The 21370-nt window shown below is 40.4% G+C and overlaps 1 protein-coding gene across 3 annotated transcripts in view; it reads right to left on the reverse strand.

The window, feature by feature from the left end:
- The window catches only part of ATF2 (activating transcription factor 2), a 98111-nt gene that overhangs the window by 66493 nt on the left and 10248 nt on the right, over nt 1–21370 (reverse strand). For 2 of the 3 annotated variants that reach the window (XM_044978396.1, XM_044978397.1), the window contains exons 3-5: nt 12911–12984; nt 11364–11433; nt 1955–2051 (exon numbers count right to left, since the gene is read on the reverse strand). In XM_044978396.1, the coding sequence (XP_044834331.1) occupies nt 1955–2051; nt 11364–11411 (145 nt within the window). In that variant the 5' untranslated portion in view covers nt 11412–11433; nt 12911–12984. Of the gene's footprint in view, nt 1–149; nt 289–1954; nt 2052–11363; nt 11434–12910; nt 12985–21370 lie in introns of those variants that run through there. The other variant, XM_044978398.1, reaches the window with a different exon arrangement.

Consider the following 21370-nt stretch of genomic DNA (forward strand, 5'->3'; position numbering starts at 1 on the left):
AGGGAAGCCTTTAATTAGACTTGCTCTTCTGTTGAGTGGAGTTCCCTCTTACCTCTCACTTTCATATACACACTGATAAGTAGCTGGCTATAATGGAGGCTTGAATGGTTACATACATAAAGAAAATCAGATAAAAATATGGTATTTACATTAATAACTGTTAACTTTTGGAAGGTGGCATTCACTTGTAGTTTTGGTAATTAGGAAGATTCTCTCATTCAAAACCCCAGGGATAAGATTGGAAAGGGAGATATGGCATGTGGCCAGAAAGTTTCTTAGGCCTGCAAGGCACACTTCTTTTCCTCTTTCATTCAGGCCAGCCAGAAGTGGTACTGTTGCTCCACCTGCTGGAGACATACAACTGAGGTTTGTAGACCAGTCCCTCATGGTATAGATACAGGGGAAGATGTAATCAAAAGTCTGAGTTCTGTCTCCATCTGTTGGCTGAAGGAACAACTCTTAAGTGCCTGCATTAGCAGAGAGGATCATTTTAAGAAAGAAGCTTTATTTTCAAACAGGAATGAGAGTTGCTGTTGTATGAGGGCCCCCCTCAATTCAAACCCAAGGGAAAGTGGCATTGATCGACTCGTGGACCTGTTTTGTATTTCTTCTTTTATTGTGAACAATAGGACTACTGCTTCTGTTATTCATATGCTGTGTCATTTTTAAGTTACATGCAAAGTGTAGTGAAGATAGCATCCCAAACTTTTTTGATTTAAAAGATGTTTGCATAGTAAAACTAAAATCACAGCACTTCCATTGACTATTGTGTGAATGACTTCTGTACTCATTTTAAATTTATATTTTGGATAGTATGGACCTCATATTTATTTCACTTAGAATTTATGCACTGTCAGATGAAAGTAAGCTGTTTTACTATACATTACAAAAGGTTTGACTAAATTTCAAGGGGAGTTCATGTATGATAGTGGGGAAAAAAATCATGGAAATACTGTAGCATGCTTGGGAAGGAAGATAAAGAACTCTTTCACTGCCACTTACCTGACTGCCTGATAGATGTCCCCCACAAACTGCACACACTGCAGAGAGCATTTATGGTATTTAAAAGTCTGCCAGTTTTTTTTAAACTGTAGAATTCCATTTGTCTGCCTCTCCTAATAAATTAGCAACTTGGAATAACGGAAGGTTGGAAAGAGGGGCTAGTGCATTTGTACAATTAAATTAGACTGCTCCATCACTGGAAAATGTTTTGACTATATCTATGGTGTAGTATATGCACTACCCCCAAGAAGTTCAAGAGGAGCTTACTTAGCAATATTTACAGTCTAATGGTCCATTCATGATTGGTCTGTGACTGTAAGAGCCATAGACTTAATAAATTTAGAGAGGAATTTTTTTTAAGAAATAAAACAATAAGAAAAAAAAGATTCTGACTGACCAAGAAAGGCAAAAGGATTCAGGATTTAAAGTTTGATTTCAGATATTGCGAATAAGTAGTTTTGACTTAGACAAAATTAAAAGACTTGTCTTCTTTATAACAACCTATTATTTTAAAATATTTACAATACTATTGATTTTCTTGAGACAACTGCAGTCTGTACAAGGTGTAGTATTTTTAGGGGGAAAAAAAACCTATTTCAACATACGTGTAAACTATAAGGGCAACCAAGACCTTGGGGAAGCGTTTAAGTGTCAGATGAGGTTAAACATAAAAGGTTATACAGTATGTACTTTTTTATATGAATGCTTACATAGGTTAGTCAACTACTGCAATATTGACAATCCTGTATTTACTATATACCACATGAAGAGAGGTGATTTAGATAGAAATGTAATGGATAATGAATACATGTTGCAAACCTTTACCATACAGGAATTCTTTGGTATTTTCGTTCACCAGTCTACAGAAATTATATCATGCACAAAACCCCACAAAATTTGCGCACATTCCAGGAGAAAGAGGGATAACTTATTAATAAAAGTATATACTAACCAGCCACAATGACACTGTCATTACGAGCTGGACCAAATTTCAGTGTCATCTCATGTTTATGTTTATGGACAGCCAAATGATCCTCGTTGGTAAAACGCTGTGGCAAAAAGTTTTAAAGTACAGTTAAAACTTTGAATTTGACCAAAGTGAATGTAATTATATGGAAAGTCATTTTCACAGCATGTAAAACCATCATTATCACTAAAATATCAGTTGATTTTCTTTAAACAGATACACATCTGTTCTTGTTAATGCTGGATATAATATTCTACCATCAAATGGTCAGAAAAAGTTAACTAAAAATAAATATACACAATATTGCTAAAGAATGTCCGCAATAATTAAGTAACAACACTATGAGTCAGTAAAAGTCAGCATAAAAAAAAAATTACTTTCTGATACTGTGAAGAACCCTACAGTCATCAAAAAGTCAAGATACACTTTTGACACAAAAGTATTATAAACATTTATTGTCTTTGAGCACAGTAACCTCTGTGGTTTTTGCAATTACAGAAGAGTTGGTTTTCTGCCATAGCTAAGATTGAACATGGTTAAGGTTGAACATGGCTTTTTGTTTAAGGGTTGACCACTGTGAATGCTCTAAAATCCACATGCCTACTTGGATTGTCTTTGCTGTGCTGCATGGGCCTCTAGAGTAGGGTTAATAATCCATAAAGGGGTCATTTGAGCAAGGGGAGTCCCCCCCAAGATACAGTCCCTCAGCTTTTTACAAAATCTTATTTTTTTGCACACACCTGGAACTCAGATTATGGCTCCAACAGTCCCAAAACTGATCTCATTCACTCAACATTTAATTTAGCTAGCACGACACCCACTCAATACAACACTGAAAAAGTTATTGACAGAGTTTAGATCTCCAGAATGGGTTTTGCCAAAACTGATGAGCCAAAGAGACAGAAATGCACATGTGCAGCAAGGGTGCGAGGCAGGCTGTTGTCACAATAACTAGATGGCTTTGGGAAACATGTTGTGTTCATTGTACTCATCCATTTTGAGTTCTACCCCTACCCTTGGCAGCTTTCAGAGAAGGTGCAATGTGCACATCCTTGCTCTTTGCCTGCATTCTGCGGGACTGCTTTTGGAAGTTTTACCAAGACCAATGTTTCTGGTTTAAGATAAATATTTTAAATTGCTCTAAAATCCACATGCAGATTCTGATTTTACTTTAGAAGTACTGTCCAGGAAATTACCATTAATTAAATAGAGAGAAGATGAAAGACCACTAGACAGAGTAACTAAATCACAAGTCAGTCTTTGTCTGTTTCCTGACCAATGGAACTGAGTGTGATCAAAAGGATAGCAAGTCAATGTGTCATTGGTCAAGAGGTTACCTACTACACAACTCACTCTCAGGAGCTTTTCACAATTTTTTTAAATTCTTATTATTTTGTTGAGACCCAGCTGGGGAATGTGTGTGTGTGGGAGATGTCAGAGCAGTGAAGGAATATGGGGGGAGGGGTTGGAGCAATGCAGGAATTGTGAGGTTGAGATGGGGGCTTTTCACCTTAGGGCTGTATTCTGGCACAGCTACTGAGGGACCAAACATGCCAAGGATAATTCAAACACTGGTTTTCCCCACATACTCCCCTCCCCTAGCCCTGCCTGGGCCAGGTAGTGGCAGCAGAAAGGTGGAGATGGGGGAAGATGCCTCCCATTCACAGCCCCACAGCTGAGGGCTAGAAGGTGAGCTCAAGGAGCTGGGTGCTCCTGCCTCTCAGAGGGGGGTCTTAGCCCCTGTCCCTCCCACTCTGCATGTAAGCCAGGATCTGGGGGGTTCCTGCCCTTCACAGGGAAGTCTGAGTCCTTGCCTCACCATGTGTGAGCCACGATCTGGATCCTCTGCTGAAGATGGATGTCTAGAGCCTCTTCCCCATACAGTAGGGCGAGATTTGGGGTAGGGACTTTTTCTCCACCCACCTGCCTCTTCCTGGTTTCAGCTGATACATGGAATCCTCAGAGCCCCATCACTTTCCCACCTACCTATAGCCCCTCTAGGGCATGGAGTGCCAAGAAGAAGGGTGCAGCTGGTAAATGTGTGGAAAGGGCTCAAAGCAGCAGGCATATGGAGGGAATGTTGGAGGAGACAGAGCAGTGTCAGAGCAGTAATAGGAGAGTCTGAACAGCTTGGAGGAATATAGGGGTTGGAGCAGTGGGGGGGAGGTGCTGGAATAGTGCAGGAAAGAGTGGAGTGAAACAGGGGGTCAGAGGAGTGCAGTAGGTGATACTGGAGTGGCTTCAGCTCTGCCCCCCCCCCAAACCTCACATCCATCAATATTAACATCAATTATAGGTACTTACATGGCCCCTATCACTGTAGTATCCAAGTGCCTCAATCTTTAATGTATTTACATTCACAACACTTCTGTGAAGTAAGGAAGTGCTATCATTCCCATTTTACAGTTAGGAAACTGAGACTCAAAGACACTAAGTGACTTGACAAAGGTCACACAGGAAGTCTATGGCGAAGCAGGGAATTGAAACTATGTCTCCCAAATCCCCAGTCCTAACCACTGGATCATCCTTCCTCTGATGACCTCACCTCTCCCTTCAAAAAATGCCCCCCCCCCCAAACTCTACGTTAGTCCTTGCACTGTTGCTGCATCCCTTCCCCAGTTTCTCAAACTGCAGGTCCCATGCTAATGCCTGCTTCTCCGTGGACAGGAGGGCTGAGAAGAGAGAACCAAGCTGTGCCAGGCAGGCACAGAGATGGGGAGATGATGTAAGGGCACTGAAGACACTAACATGCGGCCAGTGTATTCTGTGGCTGGGGTAATCGCTGCCAAGGAGACAGAGGCAATGGAGGTGGAGAGATGGGCTGTGGTACATGAGCACACTGAGAAATTATTGTTTTGGTTTTTTTAAACTCAAAAGGAAATTAATTTTGCCAAAACTTCATTAAGGCAAAGTTAATGTTACCCAGTCACGCTTTGCGCCCTTCCAAAATGTGGAGAATGGCTAAACTTAAACCTCTGAAAACCTGGAAATACAAATTAAGGTACATGCGACCCCTGCAACGCAACCTTAACTCTGCTCTTTTAGAGCGATTCCCCTGCATACCAATTACATACATTCACAGCATAGATGCTACAGAACACTTGGGAACAGAGCATACGAGCACATTAGGATAAAGTCTAGTACCTTCTCTTTTCCAAGGCAAACCTTGGGTTTACGTCAGATACAGGAAACTACCTACTTCCCCTTGGTCTTCACTCAAACACTGAGTTTACTCCACACAAACCACCCCAGATTTGCAAAAATGTTACCACACTTTCATGCTCGTCCTGAGGATTTGTTCTGAGATATTACCTTCACTTATCCCTCACAAAGCCCCAGACACCACTGTCATGTATGCCATTACACTGCTGATAATCTTCACGACAAGGTAACTGGTGCAACTCTACTGACAATCTACAAAACTCAGTGCTGAAATGAAGCATACTTGATCCCTCAAGGTACACCTGCACCTCTCTTTATATCACAGTCACAGCTCTAGCAAGTTGTTCCAATTAATCCCTCCATCATTCAAAACAAGTACACCTAACACAGCGACTATAGCTGAAGTCCATGCAGATAAATGTTGGAAGTCAAATCTGTGGAACTTAACACAAATAATGGGACATGCTTAGTCCTTTCTCAGATCTATCTACTGTAGATTCAGAGATTTTAAGGCCAGAAAGGACCATTAGAACATAGATTCTGACTTCCAGTATGACACAGGCCAGAGAATTTCATCCAGTTACTGCTGCATTGAGCCTAATGCCTTCCTTGTATTTGACTAAACCATATTCCAGAAAATAATCCAGTCTTGATTTGAAGACATCAAAAGAATGAGAATCCTCCACTTCCATTGGCAGTTTATTAACCTTTGCACTACTCTACTGCCAGCTCCAGGGAAAGAACAGTTAAGGTTGTATTGTTGGGACGGAATATATCCTTATTCCTGCACTCTGGGTTTGCAGATGTTTAAGTTAGCCACTCTCCACATTCTGAAAGGGCACAAGACAAGTGAAGGCAAACAACTCCGGGCTAATGAAGTTTTGAGCATTTGGCTTATTTTTTTTTAAGTTAATATGGATTTTTTAAATCATTGCATTTTTAAAAATTAAATTCTTGAAGAGATGCTATCAACTTGAGTGCTAGTCAGGTTTTTTTTTTTAATTAGCTAAAAGTACTTTCAGGTATTATTGTCTACCTGCCCCCGAGTCCCACTCTACATGTTACTTCTTTAAAAAAATGTAAAATATCCTAACAAACCAAAGTGGAAACTGATCAACTTTACAGGGAAAATTGTTAAACAATGTAACTATTTTGTCAAATGCACAAAAAACATATTTTCTTCTACTCCCTTTCAATGATATCAATCCTTAATGATTCTTGTAGCAAGTAACATATTCAGAAATTACATTTTTAAATTGATGATGTCCCTCAAATCTATTTTTATTTAAAGTTGGTGAATATTTCAGTGCTCATGAAAATGAGGGACCTGTGCCACTGCTAGAGCAAGGCATAGTGTGAGTTGGTTTTCCTTTTATTGTAATACAGTAACAAGCATATATTTTACCTGCTCACTGTGCATACATGCAACAGCATTTACCATGATGACAAAAAAAACCACAATACTCTATACTTAAAAAAAATGTTTGCCATTTTTTAATATAATTCACATCACATGGGGAATTGTTAGCTAAATTGGAAAAGATGGGGATCAATATGAAAATTGAAAGGTGGATAAGGAACTGGTTAAAGAGGAAACTACCACAGGTCATACTGGAAGGAGGTTACTAGTGGAGTTCCTCAGGGATCGGTTTTGGGACCAATGTTATTTAATCTTATTACTGACCTTAGCACAAAAAGTGGGAATGTGCTAATAAAGTTTGCGGATGACACAAAGCTGGGAGGTATTGCCAATACAGAGAGGGACCGGGATATCCTACAGGAAGATCTGGATGACCTTGTAAACTGTAGTAAAAGTAATAGGATGAAATTTAATAGTGAAAAGTGCAAGGTCATGCATTTAGGGATTAATAAGAATTTTTATTATAAACTGGGGACACATCACTTGGAAGTAACAGAGGAGGAGAAGGACCTCGGAGTATTGGTTGATCACAGGATGACTATGAGCCGCCAATGTGATATGGCTGTGAAAAAAGCTAATGTGGTCTTGGGATGCATCAGGCGAAGTATTTCCAGTAGAGATAAAGAGGAGTTAGTACCATTATACAAGGCACTGGTGAGACCTCATTTGGAATACTGTGTGCAGTTCTGGTCTCCCATGTTTAAGAAGGATGAATTCAAACTGGAACAGGTACAGAGAAGGGCTACTAGGATCATCCGAGGAATGGAAAACCTGTCTTATGAAAGGGCTTGGCTTGTTTAGCTTAACCAAAAGAAGGCTGAGGGGAGATATGATTGCTCTCTATAAATATATCAGAGGGATACATACCAGGGAGGGAGAGGAATTATTTAAGCTCAGTACCAATGTGGACACGAGAACAAATGGATATAAACTGGCCATCAGGAAATTTAGACTTGAAATTAGACAAAGGTTTCTAACCATCAGAGGAGTGAAGTTCTAGAATAGCCTTCCAAGGGGAGCAGTGGAGGCAAAAGACATATCTGGCTTCAAGACTAAGCTTGATAAGTTTATGGAAGGGATGGTATGATGGGATAGTCTAATTTTGGCAATTAATTGATCTTTGACTATTAGCGGTAAATATGCCCAATGGCCTGTGATGGGACACTAGATAGGGTGGGATCTTAGTTACTACAGAGAATTCTTTCCTGGGTGTCTGGCTGGTGAGTCTTACCCACACGCTCAGAGTTTAGCTGATTGCCATATTTGGGGTCGGGAAGGAATTTTCCTCCAGGACAGATTGGCAGAGGCCCTGGGGGTTTTCCTCTGCAGCGTGGGGCATGGGTCACTTCCTGGAGGATTCTCTGCACCCTGAAGTCTTTAAAGCACAAGTTGAAGACTTCAATAGCTCAGACATAGGTCAGGGGTTTCTTACAGGAGTGGGTGGGTGAGATTCTGTGGCCTGCGTTGTGCAGGAGGTCAGACTAGAAGATCATAATGGTCCCTTCTGACTTTAAAGTCTATGAGTCTATAAGCCATAACGTTCTTTCAAAAATAAAAGTATGCTGAACTCTTGAATGTAATACACTAAAATTCCCTTTTAAAAAAATCAAAGAACATTCACCTCCTTGAATCTTTCAATTATAAACATTACAATCAGAAATTAAATACACAATTCAATGTTAAAATGATGATCAGTCTCTCACAAACTGACAAGAAATCTAACTCAGAGTCAATGTTACCACTCAGGACTTAGACACTGCCAGACAAATGGTACTGTATAACACTAAGAACAAATCCTAGAGTTGTATTAAAATAAATCTTGTTGCCTCTGTAAAGCAACGTTGTGCAAAAAACAAAAAACAAACAAAAAAAACTACACCAACCAAACCCCACTATCTGCAAGAACGCAATGACTTTTCCTTACAGAATAAGTATAAATTGAGCAGTTATTAGTGCATAGGAAGAAACACAGAAGACAAGCCTAAAGGAAAATGGCTTATCATCTTCAATATTATTTAACACACTAGAAAATGACACTCATCTACATGTGGAAAACCCCTACAGCTATGGGCAGCTACATTTTCTGACCATAGATTACATACCTACATAATCATCATAATGGGTAACAATTTAAAGGTCTTCAGTCTGCTCAGGAGGACCTAACCACAGGCTGCCCAGATGTGATGTGTAATATTAACTTTCACTCTATTATGAGAGTTGTGTCCATCTAACTATCAAGCCCTAGTTGTTCCTTTAAGTTAGTGTGCCCTTCATTTCGTGGTATAGGCTACCACTCCCACTGCAAACTGACCCAGGTTGAGAGATTCACATCCTGGCACCTCCCCCTGAAGTCTACATATGTCTTCCTCATTACACCCTGCAGGAAGGACCACTTGCAAGTTCGCAGTGGATACTGACAAAATTGTGAGCAGATAAAATAGAAGTGAATATCTGATCACTGTTTGCATCAAGAAAACCTCACATATTACCTAAAACCATAGAAGCTGGACCATACCAGTATGGAAGGGGAAAAAAACAAGATTAATAACCTAGAACAAAATATAGTACCCCTTTTCCAATCCTGATGTGAGTTGAGAAGGTGTGAAGGCCTCACATTATAAGAACATAAGAAAGGCCATACTGGGTCAAAACAATGGTCCACTTAGCCCAGTATCCTGTCCGCTGACAGTGGACGGTGCCAGAAGCTTCAGAGGGGATGAACAGAACAGGGAAATTATCAAGAGGTTCATCTTCTGTCATCCATTCCCAGCTTCTGGCAGTCAGAGCATTAGGGACACCCACAGCATGGGTTTGCATCCCTGACTATCTGGGCTAATAGTCATTGATGACTCCATCCATCATGAACTTGTCTTATTCTCTTTTGAACCCACTTATACTTTTGGCCTTCAAATCCACAGGCAATGACTTCCACAGGTTGATTGGGCATTGTGTGAAGATGACATACTTCTTTATGTTTGTTTTAAACCTGCTGCCTACTAATTTCATTGGGTGATCCCCAGTTCTCGTGTTATGTGAAGGGATAAATAACACTTCCTTATTTGCTTTCTCCACCATATCCCCCCTTAGTCGCCTCTTTTCTAAGCTGAACTGTCCCAGTCTTTTTAATCTTTCCTCATATGGAAGCTGTTCCATACTCCTGATCATTTTTGTTGCCTCTCTCTGCACTTTTTCCAATGCTAATACAGCTTTTTTCAGATGGGGTGACCAAAACTACACACAGTATTCAAGGTGTGGGCGTACCATGGATTTATATAGGAATGTTATCGTATTTTCTGTCTTATTATCTATCACTTTCCTAATGGTTACTAACATTCTATTAGCTTTTTTGACTGTCACTGAACACTAAGCAGATGTTTCCAGAGATCTATCCTCGGATAATTACAAGATCTCTTTCTTGAGTGGTAATAGCTAATTTTGAACTCATAATTATATATGTGTAGGTGGGATTATGTTTTACAACGTGCATTACTTTGCATTTATCAACATTGAATTTCATTTGCTCTTTCCTGGCCCAATCACACGGTTTTGAGAGATCCCTTTGTACTATCTTGAGTAATTTTTGAATAAACTATCTTGAGTAATTTTTGTATTGTCTGCAAATTTTGCAACCTCACTGTTCACCCGTTTTTCCAGATCATTTATGAGTTATATTGAACAGCACTGGTTCCAGCACTTAGCATTGAGGGACCTTCCTATTTACCTCTCCCCACTGTGAAAACTGACCATTTATTCTTATTTTGTCTCCTATCCTTTTACCAGTTACTCATCCTTGAGAGGACTTTCCCCCTTGTCCCATGACTGCTTACTTCGCTTAAGAGCCTTTGGTGAGGGACCTTGTCAAAGGCTTTCTGAAAGTCCAGCTACACTATACTGAGCAGATCACTCTTGTCCACATGTTTGGTGACACCCTCAAAGAATTCTAATAGGGTTAGTGAGGTATGATTTCCCTTTTACAAAAGCCGTGTTGACCCTTCCCCAAAATAGTGTGTTCATCTATGTGTCTGATAATTCTGTTCTTTACTATAGTTTCAACCAGTTTGCCTGGTTCTGAAGTTAGGCTTACCAGCCGTAATTGCCAGTATTGCCTCTGGGCTTTTTTAAAAAAGTTATGCTTCAGCTCAAAATGGGAGTGAAATTTGGAAATGCACAAAACCAGAATGGGATTTCAGTTCTCTGTACAGCCCATTTGTAAGGGATTTTCTCTGAAGCTGGCCAATCAATGGGAAGGCCTCCTTCCTGAAGCATAGTAGAACCAGTAGGTTAGTACTGGATTATAATAATGGGGAAAATTGAGATGTTTACTGAAACTTAAAGTATGTCCCCAGGCTTCACTATACAAGCACCCTGCTATCATTTAACCTCTACAGATTTCATGAATACTGGAGCTGTATTACACTTCGTGTTGCACTTGTTTTTCTGCTAATTCCTTCTAGAGAGTTAAGAATGTGATCACTATTACGCAAATTAATGCATTATTTGTTTCCATTTAGAAAATTACAAATGCAGAATTAAAACAAAGTGTTTTTTTCTGACAGAGATATGATAATTGTGGGGCTTTTCTTTTGTTTTTATTTTTTAAAGAATCTATCCTTCTGTAGACAGTGTTTTTGCAATTTTTTAAAAATTACTAAGAATTCTTGCTGTCACCTGCTTTACAAAATAATTACAGCATGCAGTTACTTTCCAACATCTGTCATTAAGAAAAATTTCTACTCTTCAATCTAACATAAAATACATTTACCTGTGTTTGTCTACTTGACCAACATTAATAGATTCAAAGCATCCTATTACCTGGCCACATCCAGGGGCAGTGCATAAAAAGGGTTTGTCATCACTCATATTCCACAGGTCTTTGTATTACCTAGGTTGAAATGATAAAAACAGGAAAAACAAAAACAAAAAAGACATCTCAAAATATTTAAAAGTAATTGCAACAAGTTACCAATACATCAACCGCCAAAGCCCAGGCTGGAAGAATTACTAAAGATTTTAGTATTCCACTAGCAAGAACCACCCTGCCTCTCTTCTGATTGCAGTGAACTAAGTATTTGATAATACAGTTGCACACACAAAATGGGAAATGACTGCTTAGAAAGGGATCTTAGGATCACAGTGGATCACAAACTAAATATGAGTCAACAGTCGGAAACTGTTACAAAAAAAGCAAACTTCATTCTGGGATGTATTAGCAGGAGTGTTATAAGCAAAACACAAGAAGTAATTCTTCCATTCTACTCTGTGCTGATTAGGCCTCAGATGGAGTATTTTGTACAGTTTTGGGCACCACATTTCAAGAAAGATGTGGACAAATTGGAGAAAGTCCAGAGAAGAGCAACACAAATGATTAATGGCCTAGAAAACGTGACCTCTGAGGGAAGACTGAAAAAAATGGATTTGTTTAGTCTGTAGAAGAAGACAGAGAGGGGCTAGGATAACAGTTTTCAAGTACATAAAAGGCTGTTAAAAGAGGAGGACAGTAAATTGTTCTTATTAACCTCTGAAGATAGGACAAGAAGCAATGAGCTTAAATTGCAGCAAGAGCAGTTTAGGTTGGACATTAGGAAAATCTTCCTGTCAGGGTAGTTAGGCACTGGAATAAATTGCCTAGGGAGGTTGTGGGATCTCAGTCATTGGAGATTTTTAAGAGCAAGTTAGACAAACACCTGTCATGGATGGCCTAGATAATGCTTAGTGCTGCCTTGAGTGCAGGGGAGTGGACTAGATGGTCCCTCCCAGTCCTATGATAATCAATGGAATAATACTTCAACACATATGGCTTTGAGGGTATGTTTTCCAAGTCCCATGAGGTAGATACACAAATCCAAATAGGTATATACAGCAGATTCTGAGCATGCATCTCTGTTTGAAAGACAAATAATAAAAAAACGGTATACTGTATGTATAACCTGTGAAGCACATTCCACAAGGTAACACTTAGGTAGTTTTTATAATTGAAATAAAAATATATTGCAAATGCCTGGTTTTTACAATACAAAAAAAAAAAAAAAAAGCATAGCATATAACATCCAAAGAGACAAGTGCACAGCACCAATAAGCCAGGGAAAACAACTCATTCCCCGAATTTCTCATGATCTACCTTTAAAGCCAAGTCAGTGTATTAGGGATGCCTATGCACATCTCCACAGCAGAGATTATTTTTATAAATGTTATTTTTTAAAAAGACTACATTTCAATACCACTTCAGAAATACTACAATAAAATAAATAATAATGATAATATTTACCTAAAGACTTTATATATGTATAAGAAGTCAGCAGAACATCAAAATGTTACTTTACTTAGCAATGCTAAACAGACACACACACACACGTCTATACCTGGCAGATTCACATGTAAGCCAAATTTCATAAGGTGAGCAGTTTAATCACATTCTCCTTTTCATGGCAATGAACTGTAATTAAAGAAAACAATTATTGTGCATGCTTAACAAACAAAATGCAGTTATTCCCTTGCAATGTGTCTGGATAAGTTATATAACACCATTCATTACCCTGGATCAGGTTTAGATTGCATTGAATTCTTGCTATTTATGCATATATAGTATTTGAGTTTCTCTCCCCATAAATACAGTCTTCCTTCTCAGAACTACTAATTTTTCAATTTAATACAGTTTCATGCAAGCATGAGTGATGCAGTTATACTGACCTAACTCCTGGTGTAGACAGCACTATGTTGATGGGAAGGCTTCTCCCTTCAACGTAGCTACCCCCTCTTGGGGAAATGGAGTACCTATGTCAACAGGAAATATTCTCCTGTCAGCATAAGTAGCTTCTTCACTAAGTGCTATAGCTACTACAGTTCTGTAAGTTTAGACAAGCCCCCAGTTTCCTTAACAGCCTTTGGTGAGGGACCTTGTCAAAGGCTTTCTGATATTCCAAGTACACCTCATCCACATGCCTGTTCACTCCTGAAAAGAATTCTGATAGATTGGCAAAGCATTACTTCCTTTTGCAAAAGCCGTAGTAACTCTTCTCCAACAAATCATGTTTATCTGTATCTGACAATTCTATTCTTTGCTATAGTTTCTACCAATTTGCCCAGTACTAAAGTTAGGCTTACCAGCCTGTAATTGCCAGGATCTCCTCTAGAGCCCTTTTTAAAAACTGTTGTTACATTAGCTACCTTCCTCTAGTACAAAGGCCGATGTCAGTGATAGGCTACATGCCACAGTTAATAGTTTTGCAATTTCCTATTTAAGTTCCTTCAGAATTCTTGAGTGAATACCATCTGGTCCTGGTGACCTATTATTGTTTAATTTATCAATTTATTCTAAAATCTCTTCTATTGACATATCAATTTGGGACAGTACTTCAGAGCTGTCATCCAAAAAGAACAGTGCTGATGTGGGTATTTTGTACATCCTCTGTAGTGAAGACCAAAGAATTCATTTAGCTTCTTTGCCATTGCTTTGTCTTTACTTGACTGCTTCTCTAATACATGAGTTTCACTACTGTCTATATTTACATGAAGATAGTATATAAAAAGAGAAACCACAATTCTTTACTTAATCTAAAATCTCGAAGAGGTGGGGAAAAAATCCAGAACAAAAATACAGGAACACTACTGAGAAGAAAAACAAAAACAAAATTCAGACTTTTTCTAATGAAATTTCTCTTATCTGGATCCCTGCAAGTATCATACCACCAAAGAAGAGTAAGATCTACTTATAAAGATAAGTCTGATTTGGTTAATCTGAGATACAGAGACAGATTTTTTTTTAAAAAAACAAACAAACATGTAATGAGGAAGCCAGATGCAAAGAGAAGGATGGTGAAAGAAAATGCTATTTTATTTCTTCAGACCAGCGGATTAAAAAACTTCCATAGACCTTCTTCTCTAGGTAGCCAAGAGCAGGAAAGGTACTGAATAGTATTTGTGGATACAAGAGGTCATTACAAGGCCACCCCATTTTAACATTCAGAGATAGACAATAAGGAAATGAAGCAACCCAACTGCTTGATGAACTAAGGGCAGGTATACACTAAGGGCGGGGGTCGAACTAGGGTACGCAAGTTCAGCTACGTGAATAGCGTAGCTGAATTCGAAGTACCCTAGTTCGAACTATTCACCCGTCCAGACGCCGCGGAATCGAAGTCCGCGGCTCCAAGGTCGACTCCGCCACCGCCTTTTGCAGTGGTGGAGTACCGGAGTCGACCGCGGCGCTTCCGGAGTTCGAACTATCGCGTCCAGATTAGACGCGATAGTTCGAACTCTGAGAAGTCGAACTCACCGCGTCGACCCGGCTGGTAAGTGTAGACTAGCCCTAAGAAATGACACATACTCCCAGCCCATAGGTTTATTTAACTCTCATAAGAAATAGATTCAGAAGTTTAAGAAAATACCATTGAAAAAAGTATCTTTAAACAGCTCCAATTAATGGTGGCTTCAACTACTGCTTTGTTAGATGAAGTAAGCAATGGCAGCTTTATTAACAGAATGTGCTATGCACAGATCAAATCTGCTTCTCCTCCAACAGTTTGGACGCTGAAGGTCACGAGAGCTTTGGAAATGCCTAAATTTTCACTGGATGTGAATTCTCTCTAGTACATCAGTAACCTTTAGACATGAGACAGCTCAACTGTTCTCAGATAGATCCATTAAACTGGTCTTCATCACTGATGTATGTCATTGATATCCACTGCTGACAAACTTGTTCCAAAAGGGTAGAGATCCCACTCTCCTCTACTAAATTTGTCTCACAACCACTGGATAGATCTTTTGGCTACTACACACATAATAAAGGAGAGCTAGTGACTCTAGCCATAAGCACTTAACTGAAGAAGCAGCAAAGATATAGTGCAAGAGCTTCCAAGGTGTTGATTCTATTACATCCACGTTCAACAGTAAAGGACTTTGACTACCTCAGATCAGGAGCAAAGAGGAGATTATTCCAAGAAGAGACACTTAAGAATCTCTGACTTTGGCTGCTGAGGGAAAGGTTGACATATCAGAGGGTGAATGCCAAGACAAACCACGGACTGAAATTCTGCTATTCCCTTCAAAGAGTTCATTACCTGTCCCAGGTTTCCGGAGGCATTCAGTATTTGTTGAACTGTTAAGCAGGCTGTTGATATGTACTATCATCATCATTTTTGTAAAGATTTACAGGAACACAGGCAAGGGCCATGGCACAAAAAATGAATTTGTTTAAACTCCAGGCTACAGTATAGATAGCATTGCTAAGAGGATATTGGAATAAGTAGTCATCTTGAATTTCAATGGATGCTTGAAAGTCTTCCCAGAGAGAAAGCCTTCCCAGTTCTGCTGTACTCCATTCTGAAATTTTTTTTCTTGGTTCAGTTTCAAATCTAACATACACTAGTCTCAGTTAGGCCTTGACATTAATTAACTAAAAGTTGCTGGATCTCTCTCCAAGGGGCACTGGTGGACAACTCCTATACTGGAGATTGTTGAAGCAGCTCTGTAGCCTTTAGGATTTCCAAAAGTCTGAAGACAATCATGATAAAGAATTAGAAGGGGCACAACTGCCTCTATCTGTTCACCATGACAGTATACCTTGTTGTTAATCTTCAAAGGGGCAAGCTAACTCCATGCCAGATGAAACAGTACAGTATCAGAGTGCCTCTAGCAGATCTAGCTTGTTCCAAATACAGTAGAACCTGAGAGTTACGGACACCTCAGGAATGGAGGTTGCCCGTAACTCTGAAATTTTCATAACTCCTAAAGCGCAGTTTGGGCTCCAGAACCAGCAGCTGAGTTTGCAAGCTTGTCCCTATCCCTGCAGGGGTTTGTGTGGGTATGTACAGCATGACCCCCTCCCAGCCGGGGGAGGGAGGGTAAAAACAGTACATCCCCTACTGTTGGGCGAGGGGTGGAGGAGTGGAAGAGGTGCAGACCCCAGCACTGCTGCTGCTCTGCTGGCTGGCTCTGGCTGCCTTGGGCTGGCAGCCCCATTGTCTTGCTGTAAGTGGCTGCCCCATGTGTAAGCACAGTACAGTGTTTTTGTTTGTTTGTTTGGGGGTTTTTTTGGGGGGGGGGGGGGATCTGCTACTGCCTGATTGGTTACTCCCGAATTCTGGTTTCACTTGGTGTCCAGTTGACCAGTCAGTCCGTAACTCTGGTGCTCGTATCTTTGAGGTTCTACTGTAAGCCTCTCTTCTATTTCAGGATTTGAAATATCAAAAGCTTTGCTATCTGCCTATTCTCCCTTTTAGTACAGGATTAGGACAATATAAAATAGCATATAGAGTGATTATCTGATTTAAATCTATTGGGTTGAGAGGGAAATAATCCTTTATTTTTTATATTTAATTTCTGATCAAAAATCAATCCCTTTGAAACAAGGAGTTGAACTGAAATCAAAAACTGACTCAGAAAACATTTATTGAGTGAACTAGAACTGACCCCCGACTGAAAACCTCTGAATCATATTGACCCCAAACGGGAATCAAACCCAAAAAAAACAAAAAACAGTTCAAAGAAACGGGTTCAATCATCAGGTGGTAGGGAGTGTCTTCTCAGGATGCGCCAACCTTACAGAGAGAGGAGCACAGACTACACTTCCCAAGAAGCAACCAGAAATGAGAGGAGAAGGAAGAAGGGGAGAAAAGTATTCTGGGATTGGTAGTTCTCTATTAATTATGTCCAGGAAGAGGACTTTCCATGGAAGAGAACACCTCCCTCCCCTCATCATCTCCTCCTGCTTGCTGGTGAGTGCTAGAGGCCAATAACTCAGGCTTCAGACATGGTGGGTGAGGCAGGAGGAGTGTGGAACACAGGACCTTTGTTTTGACTTGAGAATGTAAGGCTCCACTGTTCTTCCAGGCTGTTCCTGGCTTTGTTTCCCTGGCACTGAAGTTCCTTCCTGCTGCCACTCCAACGGTCACCCTGCATAGGTTCAGTTATTGTGTTATGCTATGGGAGACTACTTGAAGGAGGGACGGAGGGACTCTGAGGGGCCTGAAAGGAGGAAGGGAGGGACGGGAATTCTAGCTGAAAGGGGAGAGGTGCTGTATCAGTTCTTCTGACTAATAACAACCCCATTATCACCTCACCTCCCTGGCTAGGCCTAGAACTTCTCCCCTCCGTCCACTATGTCAGGAAGGTTTGTTTGTTTTTTTCAGAACAGAATTATTTCATATTGCTTGATTGTAATGTTTGCAGTTCCCTGGTGGTGAATTTTTTATTGTTTAACAGGCCTGCTGCTTTCCTGTGCTACTTTTTTTTTTTTGCATTCCTGATTTCAAAATTAATTATTTAATAACTTTATCTTTCTTTGTTAATCTTACAAGAATGTTGGAATGTTTTGAGTTGCATTAAGTCTTTGAGGTGACTGGCTTAACTGCACAAAGCCAACTAAATACAGTACATTGCTCTGGCCATACTGCTGGCCCAATTGCTAATCACTCCCAGCCCCAACTGAGGCTGCTCCTACCTAGTCCCTCAGGTATGTCCTTGATAACATGGGGTATTGGTATTATGTAACTTGTGATTTATCCTAACCCAACAACCCAGATCGTAGTTTGAAAATGTGATACATTTCTGCATACAAAACATTTTGAATGAAATTCCATTGAGAAAGTTCCTGAAGAATAGAAAAGGAATACTTATTATTGTAAGAGTTACAATGCAAGCATAAGAGTATGTGACGATCTGCAGGAAATGTATCCCAACCAGTTCAAAGTTTTCTAAGTTAGTGTCTGAACCAGAGAGTTAGGAAACATTGCTAAACCCAAATTTAACCAAAATTTGAATGGTTCGACACTCTGCTTTGAAAGGAAAATAAATAAGTTTTATTGAAGTGAACTATTCACCGGACAAAGGTCAAAGCTAGTCTGGCCTCTGTTAACATTATTTTATGGCAGGACACCGCATAAGGTAGCTTTATGAGTGACAGACATCTGAAAAATTGTATTTTGACAAGCTTTGCAATCTTTAGACTTAAATATGAGAATCTGACCAGCTTTGGTCAGAAAGAGGCCTCTGAAAAATCACCATTTGCACATGTGCCATAGAAGCTTGCTACAGCTTGGCAGCAAATTCTCCAAATAGTCCATCTGTACTAAGCAAACTCCACCCCTACACAACTCCTGTTTTCAACTGCACTGAACATGCTCCAGCCCAGGGGTCTGAGTAGGCCATTCCCTGCAATTGCTTTTTACAGCTGCCAGGGACCGAAACACAAAGAGACAGATTGTCCCTCTTGCAATCTCAATGGTCCCCTGCTGTTGCCCAGCACAGGCACCATGGAGAAGGAGAAAGCAACAAGACTCAAATGCAAGAGTCAGAAATAGGAGTATGATCATAGAATCATAGAATTCAAGATCAGAAGGGACCATTATGATCAACTAGTCTGACCTCCTGCAAGATGCAGGCCACGTAAGCCGATCCACCCACTCCTTAAGCAAGCGACCCCTGCCCCATGCTTCGGAGGAAGGCGAAAAACCTCCAGGGCCACTGCCAATCTACCCTGGAGGAAAATTCCTTCCCGACCCCAAATATGGCGGTCAGCTGAACCCCGAGCATGCGGGCAAGACTCTCCAGCTATACCCTCTGGAAAAAGGCTTACAATATCCTATCATTGACCCATTGTACTAATTTCCAGTGTGGCACTTAATTGACCTAATGACTAAGCCCGTTATCCTATCATACCATCTCCTCCATAAACTTATCCAGCTTAAACTTAAAGTCATGGAGGTCCTTCGCCCCCACTGTTTCCCTCGGTAGGCTGTTCCAGAATTGCACTCCTCTGATGGTTAGAAACCTTCGTCTAATTTCAAGCCTAAATTTCCTGACTGACAATTTGTATCCGTTTGTCCTCGTGTCCACATTAGCACTGAGCTGAAATAATTCCTCTCCTTCCCTGGTATTTATCCCTCTGATATATTTAAAGAGTGCAATCATATCTCCTCTTATCCTTCTTTTGGTTAAGGAAAACAAACCGAGCTCCTCAAGTCTCCTTTCATACGACAGGCTTTCCATTCCTCGGATCATTCTAGTGGCCCTTCTTTGTACCCGTTCCAGTTTGAATTCATCCTTCTTAAACATGGGAGACCAAAACTGCACACAATACTCCAAATGAGGTCTCACCAACGCCTTATATAACGGGACTAGCACCTCCTTATCTCTACTAGAAATACCTCACCTAATGCATCCCAAGACTGCATTAGCTTTTTTAACGGCCACATCACATTGCCTACTCATAGTCATCTTACGATCAACCAGGACTCCTACGTCCTTCTCCTCCTCCGTTACTTCCAACTGGTGCGTCCCCAGCTTATAACTAAAATTCTTGTTAGTCATCCCTAAATGCATAACCTTACACTTCTCATTATTGAATTTCATCCTGTTACTAATACTCCAGTTTACAAGGTCATCCAAATCTCCCTGGAGGATATCCCGATCCTTTTCCGAATTGGCAATACCTCCCAACTTCGTGTCATCCGCAAACTTTATCAGCCCACTCCTACTTTTGGTTCCGAGGTCAGCGATAAATAGATTAAATAAAATCGGACCCAAAATGGAACCTTGAGGAACTCCACTGGTAACCCCCCTCCAACCCGACAGTTCACCCTTCAATATGACCCTCTGCAGTCTCCCCTTTAACCAGCTCCTTATCCACCTCTGGATTTTCATTTCGATCCCCATCTTTTCCAATTTAACCAGTAATTCCTCATGCGGTACCGTATCAAACGCCTTACTGAAATCAAGATATATTAGATCCACCGCATTTCCCTTGTCTAAAAAATCTGTTACTTTCTCAAAGAAGGAGATCAGGTTGGTTTGGCACGATCTACCTTTCGTAAAACCATGCTGTAATTTGTCCCAGTTGCCATCGGCCTCAAGGTCCGTAACCACTCTCTCCTTTAAAATTTTTTCCATGACTTAGTTTAACATCTGTAGTATGCAAACAGGCCTGTAGTTACCCGGGTCACTTTTTTTCCCCCTTCTTGAATATAGGAACTATATTAGCTAATCTCCAGTCAAACGGTACAACCCCCGAGTTTAGAGATTTATTAAAATCATCGCTAACGGGCTTGCAATTTCACTCGCCAATTCCCTTAATATTCTAGGATGAAGATTATCCGGGCCCCCCGATTTACTTCCGTTTAGCTGTTCAAGTTTGGCTTCTACCTCAGATACCGTAATGTCTACCCCCATATCTTCATTCCCATCAGTCCCTCTACCACTATTCCTTAGCCCTTCATTAGCCTCATTAAAGACCGAGGCAAAATATTCGTTCAGATATTGTGCCATTCCAAGATTATCCCTAATCTCCACTCCGTTTAAAGTTTTAAGCGGTCCCACTTCTTCCTTCTTGGTTTTCTTCCTATTTATATGGCTAAAAAACCTTTTGCTATTGGTTTTAATCCCCTTCGCTAGGTCCATCTCCACCCGGCTCTTTGCCTTTCTCACTGCTTCCCTACACCCTCTGACCTCAATAAGGTAGGTTTCATTGCTGATCTCTCCCATTTTCCACTCCTTGTACGCTTTCTGTTTTTTCTTAATCACCCCTCTAAGACGCTTGCTCATCCAGCTCGGTCTAAAACTGCTACCTACGAGCCGTTTTCCCTTTCTCGGGATACATGCCTCTGACAACTCCTGCAACTTCAACCTGAAGTAACCCCAGGCGTCATCTGCCTTTAGATCCCTAAATATGTTAGTCCAATCCACTTCCCTAGTCGCCTTAATTTAGTAAAGTTAGCTCTTTTGAAATCGTATACCTTAGTCTCAGATGCAATTTTGATTATCCTCCCATTTATTTTGAAACGAATTAGCTCATGATCACTCGAGCCAAGGTTGTCCCCTACAACTAT

This window comes from Mauremys mutica, chromosome 10, assembly GCF_020497125.1.
Source record: "Mauremys mutica isolate MM-2020 ecotype Southern chromosome 10, ASM2049712v1, whole genome shotgun sequence".
Classification (NCBI taxonomy): Eukaryota; Metazoa; Chordata; order Testudines; family Geoemydidae; genus Mauremys; species Mauremys mutica.